The sequence below is a fragment of the Hemibagrus wyckioides genome, linkage group LG05, assembly GCF_019097595.1.
Source record: "Hemibagrus wyckioides isolate EC202008001 linkage group LG05, SWU_Hwy_1.0, whole genome shotgun sequence".
Classification (NCBI taxonomy): domain Eukaryota; kingdom Metazoa; phylum Chordata; class Actinopteri; order Siluriformes; family Bagridae; genus Hemibagrus; species Hemibagrus wyckioides.
Window position 1 is genome coordinate 20,356,282 of NC_080714.1, and position 24,145 is coordinate 20,380,426.

The 24,145-nt window shown below is 35.8% G+C and overlaps 2 protein-coding genes across 5 annotated transcripts; one reads left to right on the forward strand and one right to left on the reverse strand.

Moving 5' to 3' along the window:
* Positions 1-1,128: 1,128 nt before the first annotated feature.
* On the reverse strand, positions 1,129-11,382 carry LOC131352580 (CMRF35-like molecule 5). Of its 4 annotated transcripts, XM_058388784.1 has the most exons (11): positions 11,257-11,382; positions 10,734-11,026; positions 10,488-10,583; positions 8,418-10,268; positions 7,762-8,100; positions 7,379-7,498; positions 7,090-7,155; positions 6,851-6,955; positions 6,660-6,712; positions 6,060-6,259; positions 1,129-1,640 (listed from the first exon to the last, which is right to left on the reverse strand). In XM_058388784.1, the coding sequence occupies exons 4-10, from the start codon at positions 8,452-8,454 to the stop codon at positions 6,104-6,106; spliced, it is 876 nt and encodes a 291-aa protein (XP_058244767.1). In that variant the 5' UTR covers positions 8,455-10,268; positions 10,488-10,583; positions 10,734-11,026; positions 11,257-11,382; the 3' UTR covers positions 1,129-1,640; positions 6,060-6,103. The 4 variants fall into 4 exon arrangements, with proteins under 4 accessions (XP_058244767.1, XP_058244766.1, XP_058244768.1 ...); XM_058388783.1 differs by lacking the exon at positions 1,129-1,640 and having other exon boundaries at positions 1,647-6,259; XM_058388785.1 differs by lacking the exon at positions 1,129-1,640 and having other exon boundaries at positions 1,647-6,259; positions 10,713-11,026.
* Positions 11,383-15,332: 3,950 nt separating this feature from the next.
* LOC131352610 (uncharacterized) lies at positions 15,333-21,202 on the forward strand. The gene is made up of 3 exons (XM_058388849.1): positions 15,333-15,378; positions 15,597-15,675; positions 18,313-21,202. The coding sequence occupies exon 3, from the start codon at positions 18,329-18,331 to the stop codon at positions 19,988-19,990; it is 1,662 nt and encodes a 553-aa protein (XP_058244832.1). The 5' UTR covers positions 15,333-15,378; positions 15,597-15,675; positions 18,313-18,328; the 3' UTR covers positions 19,991-21,202.
* Positions 21,203-24,145: the final 2,943 nt, after the last annotated feature.

A 24,145-nucleotide genomic window follows, 5' to 3' on the forward strand; every position in this document is an offset into this window, starting at 1 on the left:
AACTTGTTTTTATATTTTATATTTCGTATTTTTAATATAATTCATATTCTTATATTTTATCCTTGTCTTTTGTTCTGTCCTTATTTCTTTTCCTTTTCCTATTTCAAGGGTCAAACAGCTGTGTAAGCATTTCACTGCATATCATACTGTGTACGATTATGTATGTGACAAATAAAATTTGAATTTGAATGTTATAGAGGTGGATTAATTCAGGAAGGACACCAGTGAAGTGAAGGTGTGAAATGCACAGCCCACCACTGGGTTGGAATGACAATAAAGCTTCTTTGACTTTGACCACATTAAAGGTGGAAAATGATTTCTTAATGATAAAATATAATATATATAAAATATAATCTGAAGAATATAGATTGATATACAGAGATTAAACATCTCTGTGGTCTTTCTGTAAGGTGAATAGTCCAGTGTAGTCAGTGGTGATGGGGTGTGGGTTAAGCTCCGTGTGCATTCACTTTGCACATGCATAACATGCATGTGTCTGCACAAAAGGTGTAAGTTAACGTGATAAAATTAGACTCAAAGTCACATCGAAAGTACTGGGTACAAGCCCACATGTCACATTACCACAGGATGTTTTAGACACTTCAGGCCTCTGAAAATGTGCCCTTCATACACAAAAGGTCAAGTCTGGGTTTTTGCTTGTTGTTTGGAGGACTAGATGATGATATAATGTTGTGACCTTAATGAATTTAAATGTGAGGAAAATAGAATAAGTGATCACAGGCTGCCATCAAGTGTGTGTGTGTGTGTGTGTGTGTGTGTGTGTGTGTGTGTGCACAAGAATCTCATACAGAGTATATTCCAGCCTTGACCTAAGACTCTACTTTGCCATGTTTCTAACAAGAATAAACTGATTAATGAAGTTGATGATGAGAAAAATGGAGATATCATAATTTTTTCTTAAATGCTTATATGCACTAATGTATCAGGCACCAACATAATATTTAGCTCTTAGGTAACACCCCCTCTGGTCTTTTGTTCAAGCTGAATACATCATTTCACCCTGGAGCTTCTCAAAGTTCAGTCACTTTCTGTAGGTTCAATTCTGGAAGCTTTATCAAGATTCAAGATATTTATTGGTCATGTACAGTTTACTCACAATTCAGTAAACATTAGAAGGAGACGGCAGGTTTTATGTTAACCATTTAATTCTTAATGTTTGATTAATTCAAGGACACACTTTGTTTATTAAGTAGTTAATTAGGAATGTCGTTAAAATGCAAGTGAATAGACAATACTGGAAAATAACACACATAACACAGCTATCATTAAAGAAAAGCATGTGCTGCTAAGGAAGGTTTAGTTTGAGCTGTGGATGACATCTCTTCATATAAAATATCTACAATGTACATGGTTTCTTAGAAACAATTCCTCTTGTACTTCCTCTTCTTGTACTTCCTCTTTTCCAAGAAAAGGATCAACATGTCTAAATGAATTTGTATCTAATTATTATTCCAACTATTACTTTGCTGATGTTGCTAATTGGTTAACAGAAACATAATGAGGAGTTTACGAGTTGGAGTGTACCAAATAGGTATTTAGGTCTTACAGGCAGTACTTGGTATCGCTGAGAGGACTTTGATTCTGCTTCAACACTGGACCACAAGTGGACTCAGTAGGAACTGCAGAGAATAGAAATGAAAAAAGTCATCTGAAGCTGCAGAATGGCTCAGATCAACATGGATGTAAGCTTTGCCAAGCAGTAATTCATGAGTTGAATTTAAACTTCAGGGCCCAAGCACAATGTTACAAAATTATTAATATGCATTACATCGTATTTATTCTCATGCACAAAATTGTAATAATTTTTGCAAATATTCATATTACATTGACAGAAACAAAGTATTGATACATAAAATATACATTTATAGTGCTTGAATTGGTAAAGTACAGAAAAAAAGCACTTGTGACCAGAATCTACAAGGCAATCATAAATATTATTTCAGGTATTCAGTATTCAGAGTCCTTTAATGTGAGGTTTCTGATGGTGACAAAGACTCTGACTCTGAGACTCTGAGTGACTCTGAGAGTGTTTACTACAGTCTTCCCTTAAAGACAAAATTATCAACTGTCTCTGACATCAGAATAGCATGGATCATAACAGAAATACATGGTATAATATTGACATCTGTCTGGGTATTTACAGGAGATATCCACACTGCCTCCTTCTGTTCCAGAAAAAAAAACACTTTCAGCCTTGCTCTTAACTGTCAAACTTATCAAAACTGGAAAGAAATGTTCAAAGGATTTTTCCTCCCTATTTACTTTAAAAAAAGTAATATTGTACTGAAATATTGTATGTTTGGCAAGTCATATAAGTCTTTTATTATTATTTGTATACTGTAGGTTTATTTTTGTGCAATTTTAAGCATCATTACATCATTACTAATAACTCTAATAACTAGCAGAAAACAGCAATGCTAGTTAAATAGTAACTGAAATTTACATTTATTCAATTTATAGTGGATAAATAAATATATTTTACTTATTATACTAATATATTTTACATATTTTTTACCTTGAAAAAAGGACAGAGTCCTCAGAAATGTTGCCATGCACATCAACAGCATTCTTTTTCAACTCAGTACATGTTACCATGTGTAACTTTTATAAAGGTAGTAAGCAGAAGAAGTCTACCAAGCAGGAGGAGTAAGTAGTCACACAATCCTTTAAGAAGGTGTTACAGGAAATGACAATATATCAGAGCTCTAAATGAATTATTTATTTTATTTTTTATTTTTTATTCTTTGTTGTTTAAACAAGTTTTTAAAATTATAAATGTATTGATTCATGTTTTTTTATTGCCATAACTATTGCCTTAAATATTGCAGAATTATATGCACTCTCAGAAAGAAAGGTACAAAACTGTACCTTTTAAGGTACAAGTGGCCGTCGCTGGGGTGGTACCCTGAAGGGTACTGTCAGGAACTGCTGGACAGTTCCCTGCCAGGCCTGGAGAGGATGCTGGCAGGTGATTCTATGGAGCCTGCTTTATTGTGCCACGCCTTTTCTATTGTTCTCGTTCCCGCTGTTTCACCTGTTCCCTGTTAGCCCTAATGTTTAGCCCTATATAGGGATTTTTTTGTACCTGTCCTTGTCGGCTATTGTTCTATGTTCCTTGTTTTGTATGTTAGGTTTGTTTTAATTAGCATCACATCTAGTGTTTAGGTCTTCCCCATGTCTCGTGTTTATGTTAATTAAGCAGCGCTTATTGGAATCCTGCAACTGGGTCTGTCTCCATGGCATGCCGGCATGCAGAGCAACCACAGAGGTCCGGGTTCAAGGCCCACAAAGGTCGGGGCGCCTGGACATTACAGAATAACTGACCATTTTTGAAGACACAGCGGAATACTCAGCGAGTTCCTGTTCACGACCAGGTATTGCAGCCCACGAGTGAGGACCCTGGTGGATGACATCTGACAGACCACCTGCCTCAGAGGATGTTTGAGCAGGTGGCCCTGCTTCCCCGTTTCCCCTTGTTCCGGTAGAGGATGCCACTCCGTGATGGATTTTCCACGGATGACGCCGCTCGACTTCATGTCATGGGGGGCACCCTCCTTTTTAACGGACCCACTGGAAGCGTGGCTTCCACCACCTTGCTAGTCAGGGACGTCACTAGGCATCTTGGGTGGAAGACACTTCCCTCCCGTCTCATGTATGTGTCAGATGCCACTGTATCCCCAGGATCTGGGGCACCGCTGTGGACTGCAGTTATGAACTATGTCATTCCTTGCATCTCTCCTCTTGGACTACACCTGCCGCCTATGCCTGGGGCATCCTTCAGCTATGCTGGAGGCGCTTCAAGAGCCGCGCCTTAGAGGGGGGACTATGTCAGGAACCGCTGGACAGTTCCCTGCCAGGCCTGGAGAGGCTGCTGGCAGGTGATTCTATGGAGCCTGCTTTATTGAGTGTATTTTGTGCCACGCCTTTTCTATTGTTCTCGTTTCTGCTGTTTCACCTGTTCCCTATTAGCCTTAATGTTTAGCCCTATATGTACCTGTCCTTGTCGGCTATTGTTTTATGTTCCTTGTATTCCGACAGACCACCTGCCTCAGAGGACGTTCGAACAGGTGGCCCTCCTTCTCCGCTTCCCCAGAAAGGTGCCTCCATCCTTGTTCCGGTCAAGCACGCCACTCCGATATGGAGTTTCCACGGAGGACGCCTCTCAACTTCATGTCATGGGGGACACCCCCTTTTTAACAGACCCACTGGAAGCGTGGCTTCCACCACCTCGCCAACTGGGGACACTACTCCACAATGGAGTTTCCATGGAGGATGTCGCTTGGCATCTTGGGCGCCCAGACGTTACAGGTACAATTTTGTACCTCTAGTCATACCTTTTAACTAATTTTGGGAACATAATTGTACCCTAAGGACCTATTATGTACCTTTAAAGGTACCATTATATTTTTTGCTCCCCTAGGATCAAAATTGTACCTCAGCAGTACCCTTTTTTCTGACAGTGTGGAATGCGACTACAAAGTTGTTTTTTTCCCTTGAATGTTAATATAATAATACAAACCATATTTACAATTTGCTTTGTACAAACAAAGATTACAGTCTGGTTGGGAAAAAAAGGTTTTTCAGTTTACCTGCAAAAATCTAAAAATATTTTTTTCTGTACTGCCATCATCCTGTGAGTCTACGTTCAGGAAACTTGGAGATAAACTTCATTTGAAAAATTAGGTACACTTTTTTTGAATGATGGGTACTGCTAATTTTAATATAAAGGAGATCTTAATTGTTTAAATGTGTGCGAAGCCAGTTTCATATAGCTCATAGAGATGTAACAGTTTTGTCATTTTGTTAATTAATAATTTATTGAAAATGTTAAAGAAATACATTGAACGACTAACCCAACTTTAAATACTGCATGAATTTCTGACTGTCACTCCATACGGACTCTATAGACATTAGCATTGCAGAACAGAACAGAAACTAGCAGAACAGAAAGACATCAGAATTCATTTAAGGGTATACAAGCTGTATATTGTTTAACATGGTATTTGGTATTGCACTCTTCTTTGTATTGTATTGTATATTGTATTTATTGTAATTAATGTTATTACCATATGTTGTACAAGCAATATTTTGGTATTGTCCCAGTCAGGAATGGGTGCCTTCATAGGTACAGAACCCACACCCAAATGCAGGGATAAAATGAAAAACACATGGAAACACTAGAAACTAGGTGAATGAGTACAAAATAACAAAACAGAAAACAAACAACAGAAACCAGGAGGTGAAAACAGGTAACAGAAGACAAGGAATCAGCAAACACAAGCACAAGACAGCCGGTATATATAGGGAAAGTAATTATTGAAAAGTAAGGAACAGGTTTGCAAAGGCAGGAACGGCTAAGGATTGGGCGAAGCAAACATGTAAGTGGCACAGTGACACATGGCACAGGTTAAAAACAAAACCCTGCTGGAATGCCCCCTGGTGTTCCAGCAAGGAATTAACCAAGCCATCAATGACAGCCCCAGGAAAAGACTGTAATGCATGTATGTATACAATTTGCTTGCAGTAAGGCTGAAACTTTCTGTTCAGTCACAACAACAACAGTACCACTTCACACCTTAAAAATGACACCATAGCTACTTGTGAAAGGAAGGATGTATGCTGAATTTTCAAAGTGGTTTCTTTGACAGAGGAGCTTCTCACAGTTCGAACAATCTTTGTAGATGCAATTATGGATGACCTTCTCAGAAACATTAGAAAACATTTGTACCAATGAGGGGTCAGTGGATACAGTTGTTGAATTAATCAATTTATAGTTTTCAGTCTGTATTAGCATTAAACGCACATCTTTGTATAAGATGTACAAGACAGGATAAAAATAAATATCACAGTCACACAAAAGCACTGGGTTGATGTGTCAATTTTTTACAGGACGTTTAACCATGAAAACCATTAAAATATAGCATGCCAAGTCTTATTTCTTATTAGTTGGTGAAATATGTGAGGAATACAGGAGTTTAAATATGACCGTGTATGCCCATAAAGAGTGCTTTTCTTGAAATGCACAGAATTGTTCTTACCTCTGTGTATTATGCACCACACATATAGGATGCTTTAATTGTTTTCAGTGAGGAGTTACAAGAGAGTATAGATTGCAATCATTATCTGCTGGCGCAGGGAGCTGAATGGTGCTGTACGTGGCTGAAGATTTATCTCCTCTAGCTGGACCAGCTAAACTATACACAGCCAACATGTCATCATACACATGCCAAATGTCCTCCTTGGTAGAAAAAGGTTGAAAGAAATGTCAACCAGTTATTTTCAGTACAAAAATAATGGATGAGTCATTTGAACAGACATCAGTTTAAATGCATGTGAAACTATGGACAAATGTTCTATATAGATGAACCCATTAAAAAGCCACAAACTCATTCACATCAACTCATTAATGTAGCTTGTTTGTTTTTCATACGCACCCTGTTTTTTAAAAAAATGAATATTGCCAAACTTTCAATAGCATTTATTTATTTAAAGAATGCTTTATGTGATGCAGAACAATTTCCTTTACCAAAGGCCAGGGAAAGGTTTCAACTTAGTGACAAGTGAAAAATAATGAAAAATGCTAAAATAATTATGCTTATGAGAATAGCGGTTCTGGTTCAGTACTCAGTATAACATACCTGATCAGATGATGGATGTGAAATTTGGCTTTCAGGAGCAGGTGGTTTCAAAGCTAAATAACAGGGAGAAAAATGAATGAACACAAAAATTCATGTGAAGAATATGGTACCAATTATAAACATTTCTTCATTCATTTTTTATATTACACATTGGCTGTGAATTTGTAATCACTTGTAATCTTTTTACTTACATGTGTTTTGTGTGCTGGATTTCTTTCTGTAGAGAATCACAAGAGTTGCAAGAACACAGCACAACATTAGGCCCAGCACTCCTCCACAAACAACAAGCAACTGAACTGTTTGAAACGCAATAAATGAAAGATCAATTTAACTTTAATAATTCATTTACTCTGGAACACACTTTGATAAGAAAGCAGGTCATCCAAATTGTTTAATACTGTATAAAATAAATATAAAGAAAACTGTTTACCGTGTGGGTCTAAAGAATGTTGAGGTTGAGTTGTAGATGATGCTTGTTCATATGAGGTGAAATTATCTGAAAGATAAAAACCCATCAACATTGCTAAAGTTTATACAAGAAAATAATGCATATTACTTTTATTCTAAAATAATGTTTATTACACCAATCAAATCTGTATAAAATGATTAAGCTGACTGTAATCATTGTAACCCAATTTGATGTAATGCTTGAATTTCAGAGAGGAAGGAGTAAGGAGTTTTTTATTAGAGCATGCTAAACAGGCATTTAAAGTCTCTACCTGCAGTACTTGATATCACTGTCATAGCATGGGGAAGCTGTGTAACATCAGGGCTTTGACTCTGCAAAATGACTGGAGCATGTGAAGACACAGCAGGAGCTGTAGCAGGAAACGTAATGCCTCAAGCAGAATAAAAAAATAAATTAATTATATCAGTATAGCTTCATGTTTGTATACACATAATTTTATTTATTCACTTACTGCATGCCACAATAATTGTTAAGACAAGTATTCATATTTTGTTATGAACAGCCTATTGCTTACTCAGTTTTTAAAGTACTTGAATTAGGTACAGGAAATAAAGCATTTGTGACAAGGATCTACAATACATTCATACCTATTGACTGTGGTATTCAGAAGTAGGAAATTACAGTCATGTATACCTTTAGTGACATTAAGCTTTACTTTAATCAATATGTCATATCCCCATTTATCCACTCCACAGTAATAAACTCCAGAGTCCTTCAATCTGAGGTGTCTGATGGTGACAGAGAAACTCCGTCCAGATGGAGTGTTTAGTGCAGTGTATCTTCCCATAGAGATGGCCTGATCAACCTTCTTAGATTTAATTAAGACATCAGAAGAATAGCATGGATGACGACATAAGTACATGGTTGTATATTGATATCCATCAGGGTATTTACAGGTGATATCCACACTGCCTCCTTCTGTTCCAGTAAAAACATGTTCAGCCTTGCTCTTCACTGTCACACTTATCAAAACTGAAAAAATACATAAATAAATAAACAATAACATTGTAAAAGCTCAGGAGGTAAATGTGTAAGACATAAAAATGTAAAATTAAAAAATTCTTCATGTAGACATAACTAGATATACTGAAGTCCAACTCACTTTTATGTTTGCCGTCACAAAAGTAATATATGATTAAGCATATTTTTATAATAGAGTTAGTACCATTACTACACAACATCAACACATCTACGACAACATCTCTCAAATGGAAATAAAATTTTGCATTTATTCAACAGGCTGATAAACAAACAGTTCCTAAAACAAAATGGATGAAAAGTTAATTTACCTTGGAACAAGGACAGAGTCCTCACAAATGTTTGCATTGTTTTCTGCACATCACCAGCTTTCGTTCCAAACTCACAATGTGCTATATAACTATATGTTTTTGGTCTTTTCTAAAATCTTGTGAACTGCATGTTGAAGGAGTCAGCAGAGGAGGTCTGAGAAAGCACTTCTGGTTTGTCACAATAAGCAGGAGGAAGAAGAAATGATGCCACAGGAAGGAAACACAGGAAACAGTTGTTACATCAGTGCTTTATTGTTTGAGCAAGTTTTTGTTAAATTTGTTTATACTATTTTTCCAACCTGAATATGAGCCTAATGGTACAAACAATATTTGGTATTTAAAGAATATAAAAAAGAGAAAAGTAGAATAAAAATAAATAATTAAAAAAATTTGTGTGCTTGCAGAGATTAAGGCCTACCTTCAACAGGACTATACTGCCATCTTTCTGTGATATCTAGGTATTACATTCATGAAACAAATTCATCAGGAATAAACTTAAAAATCAGGGCTGCACAAAATCTTAAATGTAATTATTTATTCATTTATTTGTTGATTATACAGTACATCGAATTTATTAAGAAAACAATAGAGATCTTTCAATTCCCTTCAGTCTCATTTGGGTCCCTTGGGTCTGGTGATTGACATAAAGCTTTTTTCCTCTTACGTTGTCACATTAGAGGAAAAAAGGCCATTGTCTTGCTCTATGATTTAGCTCTATGATTCAATTTGATTAAATGTCTGAATTCAGTCTGTGTCTACCATCATGAATTTACATAATTATTACAAATGATTGAGCCTGTTCCAGAAGTAGTCATGCTAGCCCAAGCCATGACACTACCTCCAACATGCATAATCTCTGAGCTTGTATGTTTTGGATCATGGGCAGATCTTTTCTTTCACCACACTTTGGCTATTCGATCACTTTGGTAGAGGTTAATCATGGAATTTGGCTCATCTCTGAATTTCTTTGTAATTTCCAATCTGGTCTTTTGAATTTCTTACTTCTGATAAGTGGTTTGCATCTTTTGGAATGGTCTCTATATTTCTGCTCTCAAAATTATCTCCAAATGGTTGTTTGTAATATGTTTACTCCTGCATTTGAAGGTTGTTGGTGATGTAACTGACTGTTGTTTTTGGAATTTTCTCAGTCCTCACAATGGTTCTGTCATCAACTAATGTCTTTTCTCAAGTTCAAAATGGCTTGCTTTATCCCTATGAACAGTTTCAAAACCCTCTGGTTTCCATGTTGGTTTGACCTTTTTTTATCAACAAATGCAATCTTCTCAGGTAGCAGAAATAACACCAGTTTTAGCCTTTTGTTCAAGATTAACACACTATTACACTGTGGAGCTTTGCAACCTTACAGGTGAAGGTGAATGAATAAAGAAAAAGCATTTATTTTTGTCATTCATTATAGCCCAGCAAAATACTTTTCTTCACACATCCCAGCTTTTGGGGAAGTTGGGGTCAGAGCACAGGGTCAGATACAGTGCCCCTGGAGCAGAAAGGGTTAAGAGCCTTGCTCGAAGGCCCAAAAGTGGCACCTGGGTGGTGCTTGAATCCCAACTATCCAATCAACACCACAGAGCTTGAGCTCTTATGTAGTACTTTTCTAAATGGATATAAATGTTCCAGTACAGTATTTGAATTTGTATGTAATTACAAATCTATGATTATTCTTCCTGAATTGACTTGGTTTTAGCTGCTTATTGGTTAACAGAAGCATAACATGTCTTTTAATTGGAGTATAGCAGAGTATAAGCATTTATGTCCTCTATATGCAGTACTTGGTATCACTGTAAGTGTTTTGATCCTCCCTGGACAATGGAGTATGCGTGGACATAGGAGGAACTGCAGAGAATAAAAATGACAATTCAAAATACAATTCTATACACATCATTGTATTTATTCTGCTTCATAGTTTGTTTAGAAATAGCAGCCAATGGCTAGCTAATATTAAGATATAATGCTTGACTCCCTAATGTAATCACATTACTTGCACAATGCTGCTAACCAATAAACAAAATAATTAGCATGGAGATATTTATCATTAGAGTTTTGTGTAGCTACCTGCAGTAGATATCACTGTGGAGGCACCATGTAGCTCTTTAGCTTCAGGGTTTTGATTCAGCCTAGGCAATGGAGCACAAGTAGACACAGTAAGAACTGCAAAGAATAAAAAATAAACCACAATGACACGTGAAGCTGCAGTATAGCTCAGAGTCATACATTCTTGAGTAAACTTAAGGCCCAAAGCAGAACATTACAAAATCATTGCTGAATATATATATTTACTTCAGTCAATATGTCATATACCCATTTATCCACTCCACAGTAATACACTCCAGTGTCCTTCAATGTGAGATCTCTGATGGTGACAGAGAAAGTCCATGCAAAGAAAACGTTTAATGCAGTGTATCTTCCCTCAGAGACAATTTGAGCATTCTCAGATTTAATTAAGACATCAGAATCAGCACATGGATGACGACATAAGTACATGGGTGAATGTTGGTATCCATTTGGGTAATTACAGGAGATATCCACACTGCCTCCTTCTGTTCCAGTAAAAACTCTTTCAGCCTTACTCTTCATTGTCACACATATCAAAACTTAAAAAACAGAAACACAGATAAATTTATAAATTTTATGTACTGAAAGACAACATCTGTTTAAGTCAAATAAGTCTATATTATTAAATAATAAAATGCACATTAATGATATCTTTATATTTTAAATACTATTAACACCATTTTTGAAAAGACAATATTAGTTAAAGAGTAAAGTTCTTTATCCAGTCTCCAACGCAATGGAGAGATAGAAACAAGTGTAAATAATTTACCTAGAGAAAAAGACAGAGTTGTCTGCATTGTTTTCTGCACATCACCAGCCTTCTTTCTAAACTCAACACAGTGTGTAATATATCTGTATATCTTTGAGGTGAGCTGTATGACAGTTTACAATAAGCAAACGGAAGAAGGAAGAATGTAACCACTACAGACAGGAAACAGGAAACTAGCTCTGCTGTGAAATGTTTGAGCATGTTTAGCCTTCAAATTATGAAATATATTAATTCTGTTTTTGCTTACTGGTATGAAATTATAACAGAAGGATCACACAGTGGGTGTGAATTTCAGTTATTAAAATAATGTTCTTAAAACCTTGATATAGACAATGGATACAGAATCAGAATCAGGTTTATCGGCCAAGTATGGTTTGCATGCACAAGAAATTTGGTACTGGCTGTCGGTGGCTGTCAAATGTGCAAACATAAATGACAGCACTATACATACAGATTAAATAAAGACCACAATAAACAGAGTATGTGACAGGTCAGCGATGTATATAAAGTGTGAGAAGGCATAGTAGTGCAAATATCAGTATTGTGCATCACATATGATGAATGTTTGTACAATACACAATATATAGTACAAGATGTCTGAAGTGCAAACACCAAAAATGTGTGTAGTATATGGGGATAAAGTGATGAGTGACAGTTGTTACAGTATTTGTAGATGTGAAATGGAGTGTAACAAGTTTGTAAAGAGCACATTGGTGCTTTTAAAAGGCAAGCTGCATATAATCAATGTCAGCTGTTCATGAGGGTGACTGCCTGTTCCTGGCAGTTTTGGTGTACAAGCTTCTGTTAGTGCATGCCAGAAGGGAAGAGTTGAAAAAGGTTGTGTCTAGGATGTGAGGAGCCTGTAGTGATTTTTGCTGCCCATTTCCTGGTTTCCCAAGTTGACAAAAACAGATCTGCTTGATCTCAAGCCAGGTAATTAGAAGGATTTCAGGAGGAAGAGCTGGAACACCAGGGGGTGAACTGGGACCATTCCAGGTACTTTTGAGAGTGACGTGGATTCACATTAGCTAGTAAGAGAGTCCCAGAGCGTGAAGAAAAAATCCAGCAGACAACAGTCGCTAGAAAGAGTGAGAAAGGACACCAAGGGCCTATAGTTATTGCTACAGAAGTGCATGTGCAAAGACAGACAAATAATACACCCAATCAACTTGACCAAAAGTATGCACTGATTGCAGAACTAACAGTAGTGACTAATAACCCTATAAAGGACTGCTTTAGTGGAAGCAGATAAGTGGATTGGTAGATGTGATAACCATACTACACTCACTCAGGCACTTCAACATCATAGACAAATACTAGCTCTTGAAATTACAGCAGATTACACTGACAGTGATTGAAATCCTTTGTTTGAAGATTACTTTTTCCCTAATTGGCCACCAGACAATACTCAGACCGACTTAGAACCAGATACTCTGAAAAGTAAATACAGACAGTAGCGTCCAACAGCATTCTGCTGACACCACATGTGACTTGTAAACAGGTCGTAATCAGACCGGCGTTTTGCTTTTTCATTTGCATTTTATGTGTACGGTACCTGTCCCCACAAAAACAGCAAAGAGCATGTGTTTTACAAACTAGTAATTGCAACCCTTTAAGGAGAAATGATACATTGATGTGAGCTTGTACTTGATCAAACTTGATTTTATGATGTGTATGACAGTGATCTTTTAAAATTTTTGTGTGTTGTCCTAAGGACAAAAGGAAATAATTGTGATGGAAAATTTTTAAGGAAGAAGTTTCAGACTTTTGTGTACATGACTAGAAGTTGTTTGTGACTAAAAGTTGTTTGTGACGAGACATTGTTTGTGCAAATTGTTACAGGGTCAGAATGCACTGGAGACGAGATTGTGAGACTCAAGGCTAAGAATCAGCTTATGCAGACCTTGATACGGTGGTCCTGATCAGGCGTTGTATTGTAGCCAATGAGTGACAATGTTTTTCTTTCTTAGTTTCTGTGTTTAAATCATGTTTATTAAAACTGAGATTTCTCAGAGAGTGTTGGGTCAAATAAATTGTGTACCTTTTAATCTTGCCTGTGCCTACCAGCCTGCTATTTTCCACAACACTACACTGAACACAGAAATATCTGTGGAACATGTGTTGAGTACTGCACATAGGCCTAATACAGTCTCCAAATGGCAAGGAAATGAACAAGCACCTCAGTGGCCTATGTATATAAAAATAGACATGAGTGTGTTAGATTAGCAATGTGAGAGGAAAAGGACAGTTGATTTTCCATGGTTACAACATGGTTACAAATATAAACTAATATTCTGACAGTCACCTGATTCAATCATCCTTCCAGGTAGGAAGCAACCACTGCCATGATGTGCCACAAACTCCAAAACTCATGCGGATGGACAAGAGAGTCTTCTGGATGACTGTATCAAACGCTGCTGAAAGGTCAAGGAGGATAAGGACTAATGAGAGTTTGGCAGATCTGGCAGCTTCTCACTGAATGCCACAAAAGCAGTCTCTGTGAAATCTGCTGCTTTCTTTTGCAAAAAAAAAACAAAACAAAAAAAGTTTTAGTGCACTGAAATAAAAAAAAGACATTAAAAATTTTTGACTTAGTGTGAATGTGTGCAAATTGTAATGTCAAAGTTACTGGCTGTCAAAATTAAACTGGACTTATAGTCTTTTCTAAACTATGTTTCAAACTAACACCTATTTAATTGGGCAGGTTGTGAATACTTTTTTTCACTCCATTAATGTACTGCCTGACTTTGTTCATTCGTTGTTTTTACTTTCTTTCTATATATCCATTCTTTTTACCCACATGTCAAAGTTTTGTTCAGTAAAACTGCTTGACTATAAAACAAACTAAACTTGACCTTAACTTTCACTTTCCATTCACTTTCTACTTTCTCATTAACTTTCACTTTCCATTCACTTTCTACTTTCTCATTAACTTTCACTCTCAATTTCTTAGAAAGCTGTGTATTCAGAAATAGATTTGCATAAGATTATAATTACAGAGTACACAGGCCTCTCAACTCATAATATATTTTACACAGCATGCAATATAAAGAAGCAAAAGTAAGTTCATGGGCACTTGGCACATAATTGCTTTTACTGGATATTATTGTTGTTTCAGCATTGTCAGTTTGGGGTGGGGTGTGCTGTTTGCATGTCAGTTTGGGGTGTCAAGTTAAAACTTGACTTATACTCAGGTCTGCCCTATTAAACAGTTGTGTAAAAGCTCTTTTTACACCTGGATTTTTACTGCTGGATTCTTTTACACATGAAAGTATAGCTGGTTGAGCTCACTGGGTGGGCTGGGTTGATTTTAAAGGATATTCTAATCATAGTACTTCTGTTTACTTTCACTTTCCATTTCTCAGAAATCTGTCTATTCAGGGAAGAGCTGTAACTGATATTTCACTCACTGAAAGATTACAATTATAATGTACACTGGGCTATCAAATCATGGCTTATTTTACACAGAATATAAGAAAGTAACAAAAGTTCATGGACATTGGTAAATAATCGTCTTTATTCTTTTTCCTTGTCTCACTCTAGGATCAGGAAAAGCTTAGCTTTGGTGTAAAGCCATGCACCTTGCCTTACCCCACATTCACTTGTAATAAATAGCACCTTAAATCTTTCTGAGTGAAATTTGCATCTGGTGTCTAAACCTTGAAAAAATGATTGTATTGTACTTATTATCGGTTTAGGTTGTTTATAAATAATAACAGTCTGCATTTCCAAAATAATGTTTCTGGTACAATTATAAGCACTCATCTGCCTTTTCCAACTAGTTTGTCTTCCATCAACTGTACCTGTGATAAGGGTCTAAATGTGTAAAATATATTAAGTCACTGTTTCGCCTCTAAATTTACACCAATGTACATTTGCACTATTGAAATCTACTTTGTGATACTGTGAATATGTGTATTTCACTATACAGTATATTAAAACATTATTTAATCGTCTTAAAAATAAAAGCTCATAAGCATTCATTTATGCCTCCAATATAAGTGGAACTAGTCTAGCATAGAGAATCACCCGTTCTTTCCAAAAAGGGAGGGTCCAAAAGGGTCTATATAAACAGTCTGTTCTGGCCAAGAACACTGCCTTGAATTTTGGATTGCCTACAAGGTAAGTGCTCATTAGTTTCATTCATTCTATTAGATAATTTTAACAAAACAAAAAAAAAAACATCTTTGAGCATTTATTGGAGCATTGGAGCATTATTGGAGCATTTATTTTCAGGAGGGCAGGGCCTCTATACCAAGTAATTTTCAAAATGTCAAGAAAATCTTTAAAAATGTCAAGAAATGAAAACCATAATCTCATAATGATGTTTTTTCCCACAGCTCTGCAGAATTCTCAATTTTCCTTGTTCACAAGGTATAATTTTCTGCAACAGAAGCTCTGAGAGTGGTGCAGTGCAAGGTAAATTACATGTTTATATTAACACCTTACTTAATAGCTAATTCACAGGGACTTAAATGGCAGGATTCTACATAATCTAAGGCTAATAATTCTTCCTAACAAAAAAAAAGTATAATTATTCAAAACCTTTCTGTAAGAAGTCTCCAGTTGTAACTATAAAATGATTTTTTAAAAGTATAACGTGTTGTAAAATGCCCTAAAGAGCTTTAACCCTTTGCCTTTGTATAAAATAAATTGAATTGCATTCTATTAGTTTACTGTCTTTTAGATTTAGTAGCATTTAAGGTGTAAACTGAAACAATGCATAATGTCCCTTATCTTGCTTTCTATCATCCAGAAAAATTTATGGTCAAATGTTTGCTTCATGAATAACATTAACCATGTCATAATAACAGTCCAAATAAATGCACACTGTAACGCATCATTTATTGTAAGACTTTATCATGCAGGATAGAGAACATGTGAAAACATTTTTTGCAAGCGAAAATAGTCAACTCTCATCTTCACAACTGTCGCGACGCGCCGTTTAGTGTGACCTTATTGTTATTTATACTAATGCAAACTTAAAAATAACATAACACAGGGCTATTATAATGATAATTATGGCTATTAGCTAGCTATAATATATGTCGAGAATCGTTAGGTAGATTACACTATATCATTCTACCGCCTTCTGAGTACATGTTTCATTCCTCGTCTCTGAGCTGCGCTCCTCTTCCTCTGTAAAGATAAGTGTTCAGTCATGCGGAATAATCCGGGGGCTGTGTTGCGAGCCAATAGTTGGGCGATACCAAGTGGTGCAACGGAGGGAGGCTTTTAGTATTTTATCTGATTTATGATGGCAAACTCACGATAGGTTCGAAACACCCATAATGTTACACAATAAATTACATTACATAAATTATATTCCAAGGGACTTTATAATCTAAGGCTAAAAAACAACTTGTTATTCAAACAAAGAAAAACATATCGCCATTGTTAATGTTTCTGTAGATATTTATTTAACATTAATGGAAGAAGTCTCCATGTTTCATGCTTTGTTATAAAATTGAGGTTCTATAAATTACAAATTATAACTGTAAGCCAGTACTGTGAGATGAAGAATAAAACACTTGGTGATTTTCTAATATTCTAATATCTTGGGGATATTATTTGGAAATCAGCTTCAGTGTGATAACATCAGTGCAGCCAATCACTGACTATCTTCTTTAAGCATCAAACTATGTTTTATTCCTGACTTAGATTGAATCTAAAGCTGGTATTTTCCAGCTCATTTTTATATCAAATCACACACACACACACACACACACACACACACACACACACACACACACACACACACACACACACACACACACACACACACATATATATATATATACAAATCATAAAGTTAATGATCTAAAAAGCATTAATATTTGCATTTGTATATGATGAATTTAATTATATTGATTGTAAATGTTTATTGTATTTAACATTTAACTGCATTTATGATGCATTCAATGGCATTTGAATTACAATGAGATATAAGTTGGGAATGGACTGCTATTGCTGTGAATTTAACTTAAACTTTTCTTAATGAACACTCGCTTTTGAAAATCAAATTAAAAATTGACGACTTATATGTTTTTTTAATCAGTCTTAACAAATGAATTATTTTATTGTTGCCAGACCATTTTTTAAGATTACTTTGGACACTATTAGGTTTCTGTGTGTAGAGTGTCATGACTGTGTTTAGCTGCTAGTGAGTAGGGCGATGGGAAAGGTAAGGGGTGTGTATGGTGGCCGAGAAGTGCAAAACAAAAAATAAATTAGAAAACACAATAACAAATCCAAAAACACAATAACAAATCCAGAAACAAAATAACAAACCAGAAAAAAAAAAAATGAAAATAAATGAACAAATCCAAAAGTGACAATTCAGACAAACCGGAAAAGGTAGGTTTGCGAATGGAATTCTTACCGCTGATTAGACAAGACATCTGTCACTCAAGATATACAAGAAGTAGGAAATTGTGTATCTAACTTTATTTCTTGTACATGTGTGGAGTTCTGTGTTCACTTTAAACCGTATTTCTTTCAATAGTGCTATTTAAATCTTTTAAAGAAAATAAAAAACGTATATATTTATCTTTATAAGAAACTAGAAACTCAATTCTGCTTTGAGGAAGGATATTCATATGCCATGATTTTGGATATACTGACAGAGTATCATGGCACAAAGATTAGTTTGCGATGTCTTAAAACAAGAACACAGGTACGTTTCAAAGACCAAACTATTCCAGATTTCCATAAGAATTACATTCACAAACTATACCTACCTTTTACGGTTTGTCTAAATTGTCGTTGTGTTTTTGGATTTGTTATTTTGTTTTCTGATTTGTTATTTTGTTTTGTACTTCTCAGCCACCATAGGTGTCAGCCCCCAGATCTGCTGGCACAGTGAAATTCTCACAATTATATGATTAGATTTTAACAGATCTGGTGTTAAATTAATTAATTAAAAATTAATTCAATTCTTGAACATTGTGAATGGCATAAATATAAAATATTATCAAGTAAATTCTCCTTCATTCCTACACAGTCAGTTCAAGCATTTTATAAGCTCTAACATATTTCTTTTTTCTCATGTTTCAGAACAGTGAGCAACAATATGGAAAACAAAATAAAAAATAATAACAACTACACTAAACTAAGCACTGGTAATCCTTCAGTGTACCTACTGAATCTGAGAGACACAGGAAGTGGTGCTCTTCACAAAAAAGACTTTGGACATACTTGTCATTGTACTCATCCAAACAAAACAATAATGCTCATGGGTGCTACTGGCTCTGGAAAGAGCACTCTCATTAATGGCATGATCAACTATATACTCGGAGTGGAGTGGAGTGATTCATGTAGATTTAAACTGATAGATGAGCAAACCAATAAAACACAAGCCGAGAGCCAGACTTCAGACGTTACAGCATATCAGATTCACCATCAAAATGACTTCCAGGTTCCCTATTCAGTCACAATCATAGACACACCAGGGTTTGGAGACACGAGAGGAATTGCACAAGACAAGGAGATCACTGAGAAAATCAGAAAGTTCTTTTCTGAAAAAGATGGCATCCTTACTCTTGATGCTGTTTGTTTTGTGGTACAGTCAGCTTTAGCTCGACTAACCCATACCCAGAAATACATTTTTGAAGCTATTCTTTCAATCTTTGGAAAAGACATAGCAAACAATATCACTGTTATGATAACATTTGCTGATGGACAGAAACCTCCTGTACTAGAAGCCATTAAAGCTGCTGATATCCCTTGTGGAAAAAAGGAAGATGGAACACTCCTTCATTTCAAATTCAACAATTCTGCACTTTTTGCTCAGAATATAGACTTGGATGATGAAGACAACTTTGATGAAATGTTCTGGAAAATGGGCAAAGGAAGCATGAAACGATTCTTTAATCACTTAGGGACAATGGAAACCAAAAGTCTTCAGCTCACAAAAGAAGTTCTGTCTGAACGCAAAACCTTAGAGACAGTTGTAGATGGAGTGCAACCCCTCATCCAAACCGGACTGGAAAAACTTGATGAAATCAAAATGACAAGATCGGTACTGGAAGAAAACCAGAATGTCATAAAGGAAAATGAAAATTTTGAATATGAGATTGAAATACCAAAGTGTAAGAAAATTGACATTGAAAGGGGAAAATTTGTAACAAATTGTCATGGCTGCAACTTCACCTGCCATTATCCATGTGCCTATTCAAATGATCAAGATAAACAACGTTGTTCATCAATGAAAAACGGCAACTGTACAGTGTGTCCTGGTAAATGCGTGTGGAATGTGCATCACAACATGCCATTCAGATTTGAAACTGAACTTGTAAAAGAGAAAAGGACATATGCAAATCTGAAAAAGCAATATGAAGAGGCTTTAGGGAAAAGTATGACAATAGAGAAAATCAACAAGCAGTTGGAGGAGGAATATATGGATGTACAAGAACAAGTCTTGAAGTTAAATGATAAACTTGCCAGAAGCCTGACACGTCTGAAGGAAATTGCTCTCCGCCCTGATCCCCTGTCCACACCAGAATACATTGAACTACTGATTGAGTCTGAGAAGCAATCTGCCAAAGCAGGGTACAAAAATCGCATTGCTGAACTGGAGGAGATAAAAAAACGTGCTTTGATTGTGCAGAAAGTGGAGAGAGGAGAACCACTTGCTGAACACGAGGAGGTCTGGAAGCCAAGGGAAAAAATTGCTCAAAAATTAAATGGCTTGTTTAATAATATGGTAACATGGTACAATAAACTTAAAATTTAGAAACTAGAAAAAAAAACATACCTTTGCAGTGCTAGTGACATAAGACAGGCATAAATCAATGACTTTTTTTTCCAAAGGAAATTATTCAGCTGTATATTCAACTTCTGCCTGTATATTGTAAATTACATGATAAAATCAGATAAATCTTTTCTGCATATAATTTTAGTATTCTGACTTTTTTTGGATCAACATAAATGTGATTTGTTTTTCTGCTTATGTGCAAGTACGTTGCACTTAACGTACAGCATGATGTCTGCAGCAGGCTCTAAATGCAAATAACTAATTAAAAAGAAGCAGAAAGTACATAGTAGATGTAAATTGCATGTTTTTTTTTAGTTAACAACTTCTTTTGATTTTCTCGTCTCATGATATAATGTATAAAAAAGTTTTGCTGTAATTTTTTTCAGTGAAAACTACATTAATCAGTAAATATTCCATATCTCTGCCATTTTCTAATTATTTTTAAAAATTACATACATATTGATACTGGATTTGCAAAGGTCATGCAAAAAATCCCCAAACCAGGTTCAAGGATATGTTTGTTTATATTTAGTATAAACTGTATTTTATTTGGCCAGCTAACAAAATCCAATAACTTCACAATAATTTGTGATCTATTCTTGTAAAAAATATTCGTTTCCTGTAAATGTAAAATTCTAATATTGTAAATTTCGATATTACTTTTTCTACTAATTTGTCACTGTTTAGCCAAATCTCATTTCTATACCAAGGTACATTCACATTTTTGCCATTTGGCAGCTGCCCTTATCCAAAGCGACTTCAATTTGATCTCATGATCGTCTCCAGTTGTCTAGCCATTACAGTTTGGCCCTTGTCAAACTCGCTCAAAGCCTTACGCTTGCCCATTTTTCCTGCGTCTAACACATCAACTTTGAGGACAAAATGTTCACTTGCTGCCTAATATATCCCACCCACTAACTAATATTTAGTGTTATTCACTTCAGTTGTCAGTGCTCATAATGTTATAGCTGATCGGTGTACATTAATACATATAGTAATAGCTAATTTACAGGGACTTAAATAGCAGATATTCCACATAATCTAATAATCTAATAATTCTTGCTTACATTTAAAAATGTATTATCATTTTGACTCTTTCTATATGTGGATCTTTATTTAAAGTTTATCGAAAATCCAGTCCTTCAGTCCTTTGTAACTATAAAATGAAACATGCTGGCAAATGCCTGGCAAATGGTCTGCCACTGCTGTGAATTTAAAAAGGTTCTAACCCTTTCTCACAGTACACTAGTTTTCAAAAATCAGCTGAAAATGGCTTATCTGATATTTTTAATCAGTATAATATTATAAAATATAGTAAAACAGTAAAATATAACAGTAAAATATATAATAATATTTTATATATTAATAGTTATGTTATCATGTCAAGATTAGTCAGGACACTTTTGGGTTTCTGCCTGATAATCTGGGGCTCTTCTGATGGATCCATAGTCAGCAGCTTACACAAAGTGAGTGGCATGCTAAATCAAAAATACTACCACAGTATTTTGAGTCACGGTGTAATACCCTCTACCTAGTTGGTCAGAGGTTCATCCTACAGCAAGACAATGATTCAAAATGATATCTCCAGGCTGTGTTAGAACTAGCTTAAAAGAAAATAATAAGATGGTAGGCTTCAAATCATGGAATGGCTGTAGAATTAAACTCCATCCAGCTGGTTTGGGATGAACTGGACAGAAGAGTGAAAGTAAAGCAACCTACAAGTGCAACATATCTGCAACAGTGTTGGAAAGAACTTTTCAAACAATATTTAATTTCCGTTGAAGAATGCCACAAATGTGTTCAACTGTTATATCTGCGAAAGATGGCTACTTTGATGAATCAAAAGTTTGCATTAGATTTTGCTAATCAGTGTGATGTCTAATTGTTAAGGTGTTCTGTGCGTTAATGTCAGAGTACACTGAGACATTAGCCTATGTAAATTTCTGTAAAAAGTTGAAAAATATAGGTGCTCTAAAACTTTTGAACAGTAATGTATATTGGAAGCACTCCTCATTCAATTATCGTCCGGGTGCTGAATGGATAGCACTGGTATAGCAACCCCAGTGAAGTAAACATAAGACCTCGTGGTGTGACGGCAAAAACTCTCCTCACAGCTAGCCAGTCAGAGGGTCAGCAGGAACTCCTCACCCTCAGTGAGAAGCACGGAAAATATCAAGGGGCCCAGCAGACTCAGTGTGGTAAGACAATAAATGGGGATTTACTGAAACTGAACGCTACAATGACTTCAGTGACTCAGACATTAGGAAACAATACCTGTAGGTTGTACAGTTTCACAGTAAAGCTGAGTGTACTTAGCATTCAATAATCAAACTGGAACTCGGCATACCTGATATCAGTTTAAACAAATGAATTATTTTATTGCTACAAGTCTATAAGATGAGAGAGAAAGGAGAGGGAAAAGTACAAAGGGAGTATAAGGGAAAGGGAAAAGTACAAAAGAAAAACCAACGACAAATTCCCCAGGTATCAGTTGGCATGTAACACTCACACTGATATGATAAGATTTGACTTACAGAGCTGGTGCAAAAATAATTGGCTGATATTCTTGAACATTGTGAATAGTATATGTATGATAAAGTATCATGAGTAAATTCTCCGTGATGCCTTCTCAATCCGTTTACAATCTTTTTATGCGCTCTAATCGCATAAGGAATCGCACAAGACAAAGAGATCACTGAGAAAATCAGGAAGTTCTTCTGCATATTTCTGATTACTTTTGTTGTTATTGAATCAACTTAAATGTGATTTTTTTTCTGCTTAACTGCAAGTATGTTATTTTTAGCACGGTGTCTTCAGCAGGCTCTAAATTCTGAATAGAACTTGCATGTTTTGTGAATTAATAAATCTACAATTAAATCAATTTCTTCTGATTTTGTCTAATTATACAATGCATAGAAAAATGTTGCTGTAATTGTTCAGTAAATACTACATTAACCAGTAAATCTATTTCTTTGCCAGTATTTTTAATAATTACATACGTATTGATACTGGATTCACAAAGGATCCCAAAACCAGGTTCATGGCTGCCTACTGTAGATTAAATGGTCTGTGAATGTAATTCATATGTCTACCTTATACATACTACAAACTGCATGACAATAATTTGAGAATGAATTTATTACTATGAAAATATTCCTATGCAAATGTAAAATCCTAATATTGTGAATCTTATTATAAATAAAATAAAGAATTTAATTTTCATTTAGTTTTTTTATTTTTTATTTTTGATATAAGAATGAATCTGTTTGTAGTGAGTCACACACTTGGATTGTGCGCCAAAGCAGAGCTGTAATGAGCAGGGTGTGGTTTAATCGCAATATGATTGGGGAGTGTATATATATTCCGGGGTATGGGGTATGGGTCGCCACCCGGTGTGCATCATAGCTCAGGGCCTCTGATGCGTTTACGGTATGTATAGTGGCTACTTGGCTAAGGCCAATTAGACTGCTTTATGCTTTATGATCTTTGGTTTTCTTGCCTTTCTCCCCCTTAGCCGATAGTGTTTTGTTTTTCAGTCATCATAGTGGATGTGTGGGCCATTGGCTGACCTCCCCCCCGGTAACCTTCCGCCGAATGCAATTTAGATCGTGGGAAACCTTTGGCCTCGGGGTGTGTATCATAGGAATTCTGGCCGTAGTGGTAAAATGATGGTGGGTAAAATAAGGTGTTAAATATTGCGATGAATTGGTGCATAATGTAAAATCGTTTTTTGTTTTTCAGGTGAAGACTACAATCACAGGAAAGAAATAGCTTCTTGGATATCTGACATTGCAGGGCAGCATCCTGCAGCACTGTTGTCTTACACACGAAACTGCTACTGATGGTTTTATGAATGAGCTCGCTGTCTTCATGAAAACTACTGTTCGTATGTGCATTTTTCCAATGTTGTATTGTCTGGCTTGTCTGTCTTTTTTTGTTTTACGTGATCTAGTTGTAAATTGTTTTTTTCTTTTTCTTTGCGCGTCTGATTATATTTTTTATAGTTTCTGTGCATGTATAATTGTTTTCTTTCTTTTGTGTTTCCTAGGAGTCAAGCCCCAGGGCAGGCCTCAAGTTGTCCTTCCTGTTTGGTGGTGGTGCTTCCTTCACTGCGTGCTGTGTGGCTGTGCATGA

What these genes read in the sequence shown, in the direction of transcription:
- LOC131352610 (XM_058388849.1), top strand. Translation starts at nt 18,329, where the DNA reads ATGGAAAACAAAATAAAAAATAATAACAACTACACTAAACTAAGCACT.
- LOC131352580 (XM_058388784.1), bottom strand. Translation starts at nt 8,454, where the DNA reads ATGCAAACATTTGTGAGGACTCTGTCCTTGTTCCAAG. An exon ending in GACTCTGTCCTTGTTCCAAG is followed by an intron (nt 8,101 to 8,417) that starts GTAAATTAACTT and finishes GTATTTTTTCAG; the next exon opens with TTTTGATAAGTGTGACAGTG. An exon ending in ACATTCTTTAGACCCACACG is followed by an intron (nt 6,956 to 7,089) that starts GTAAACAGTTTT and finishes CGTTTCAAACAG; the next exon opens with TTCAGTTGCTTGTTGTTTGT.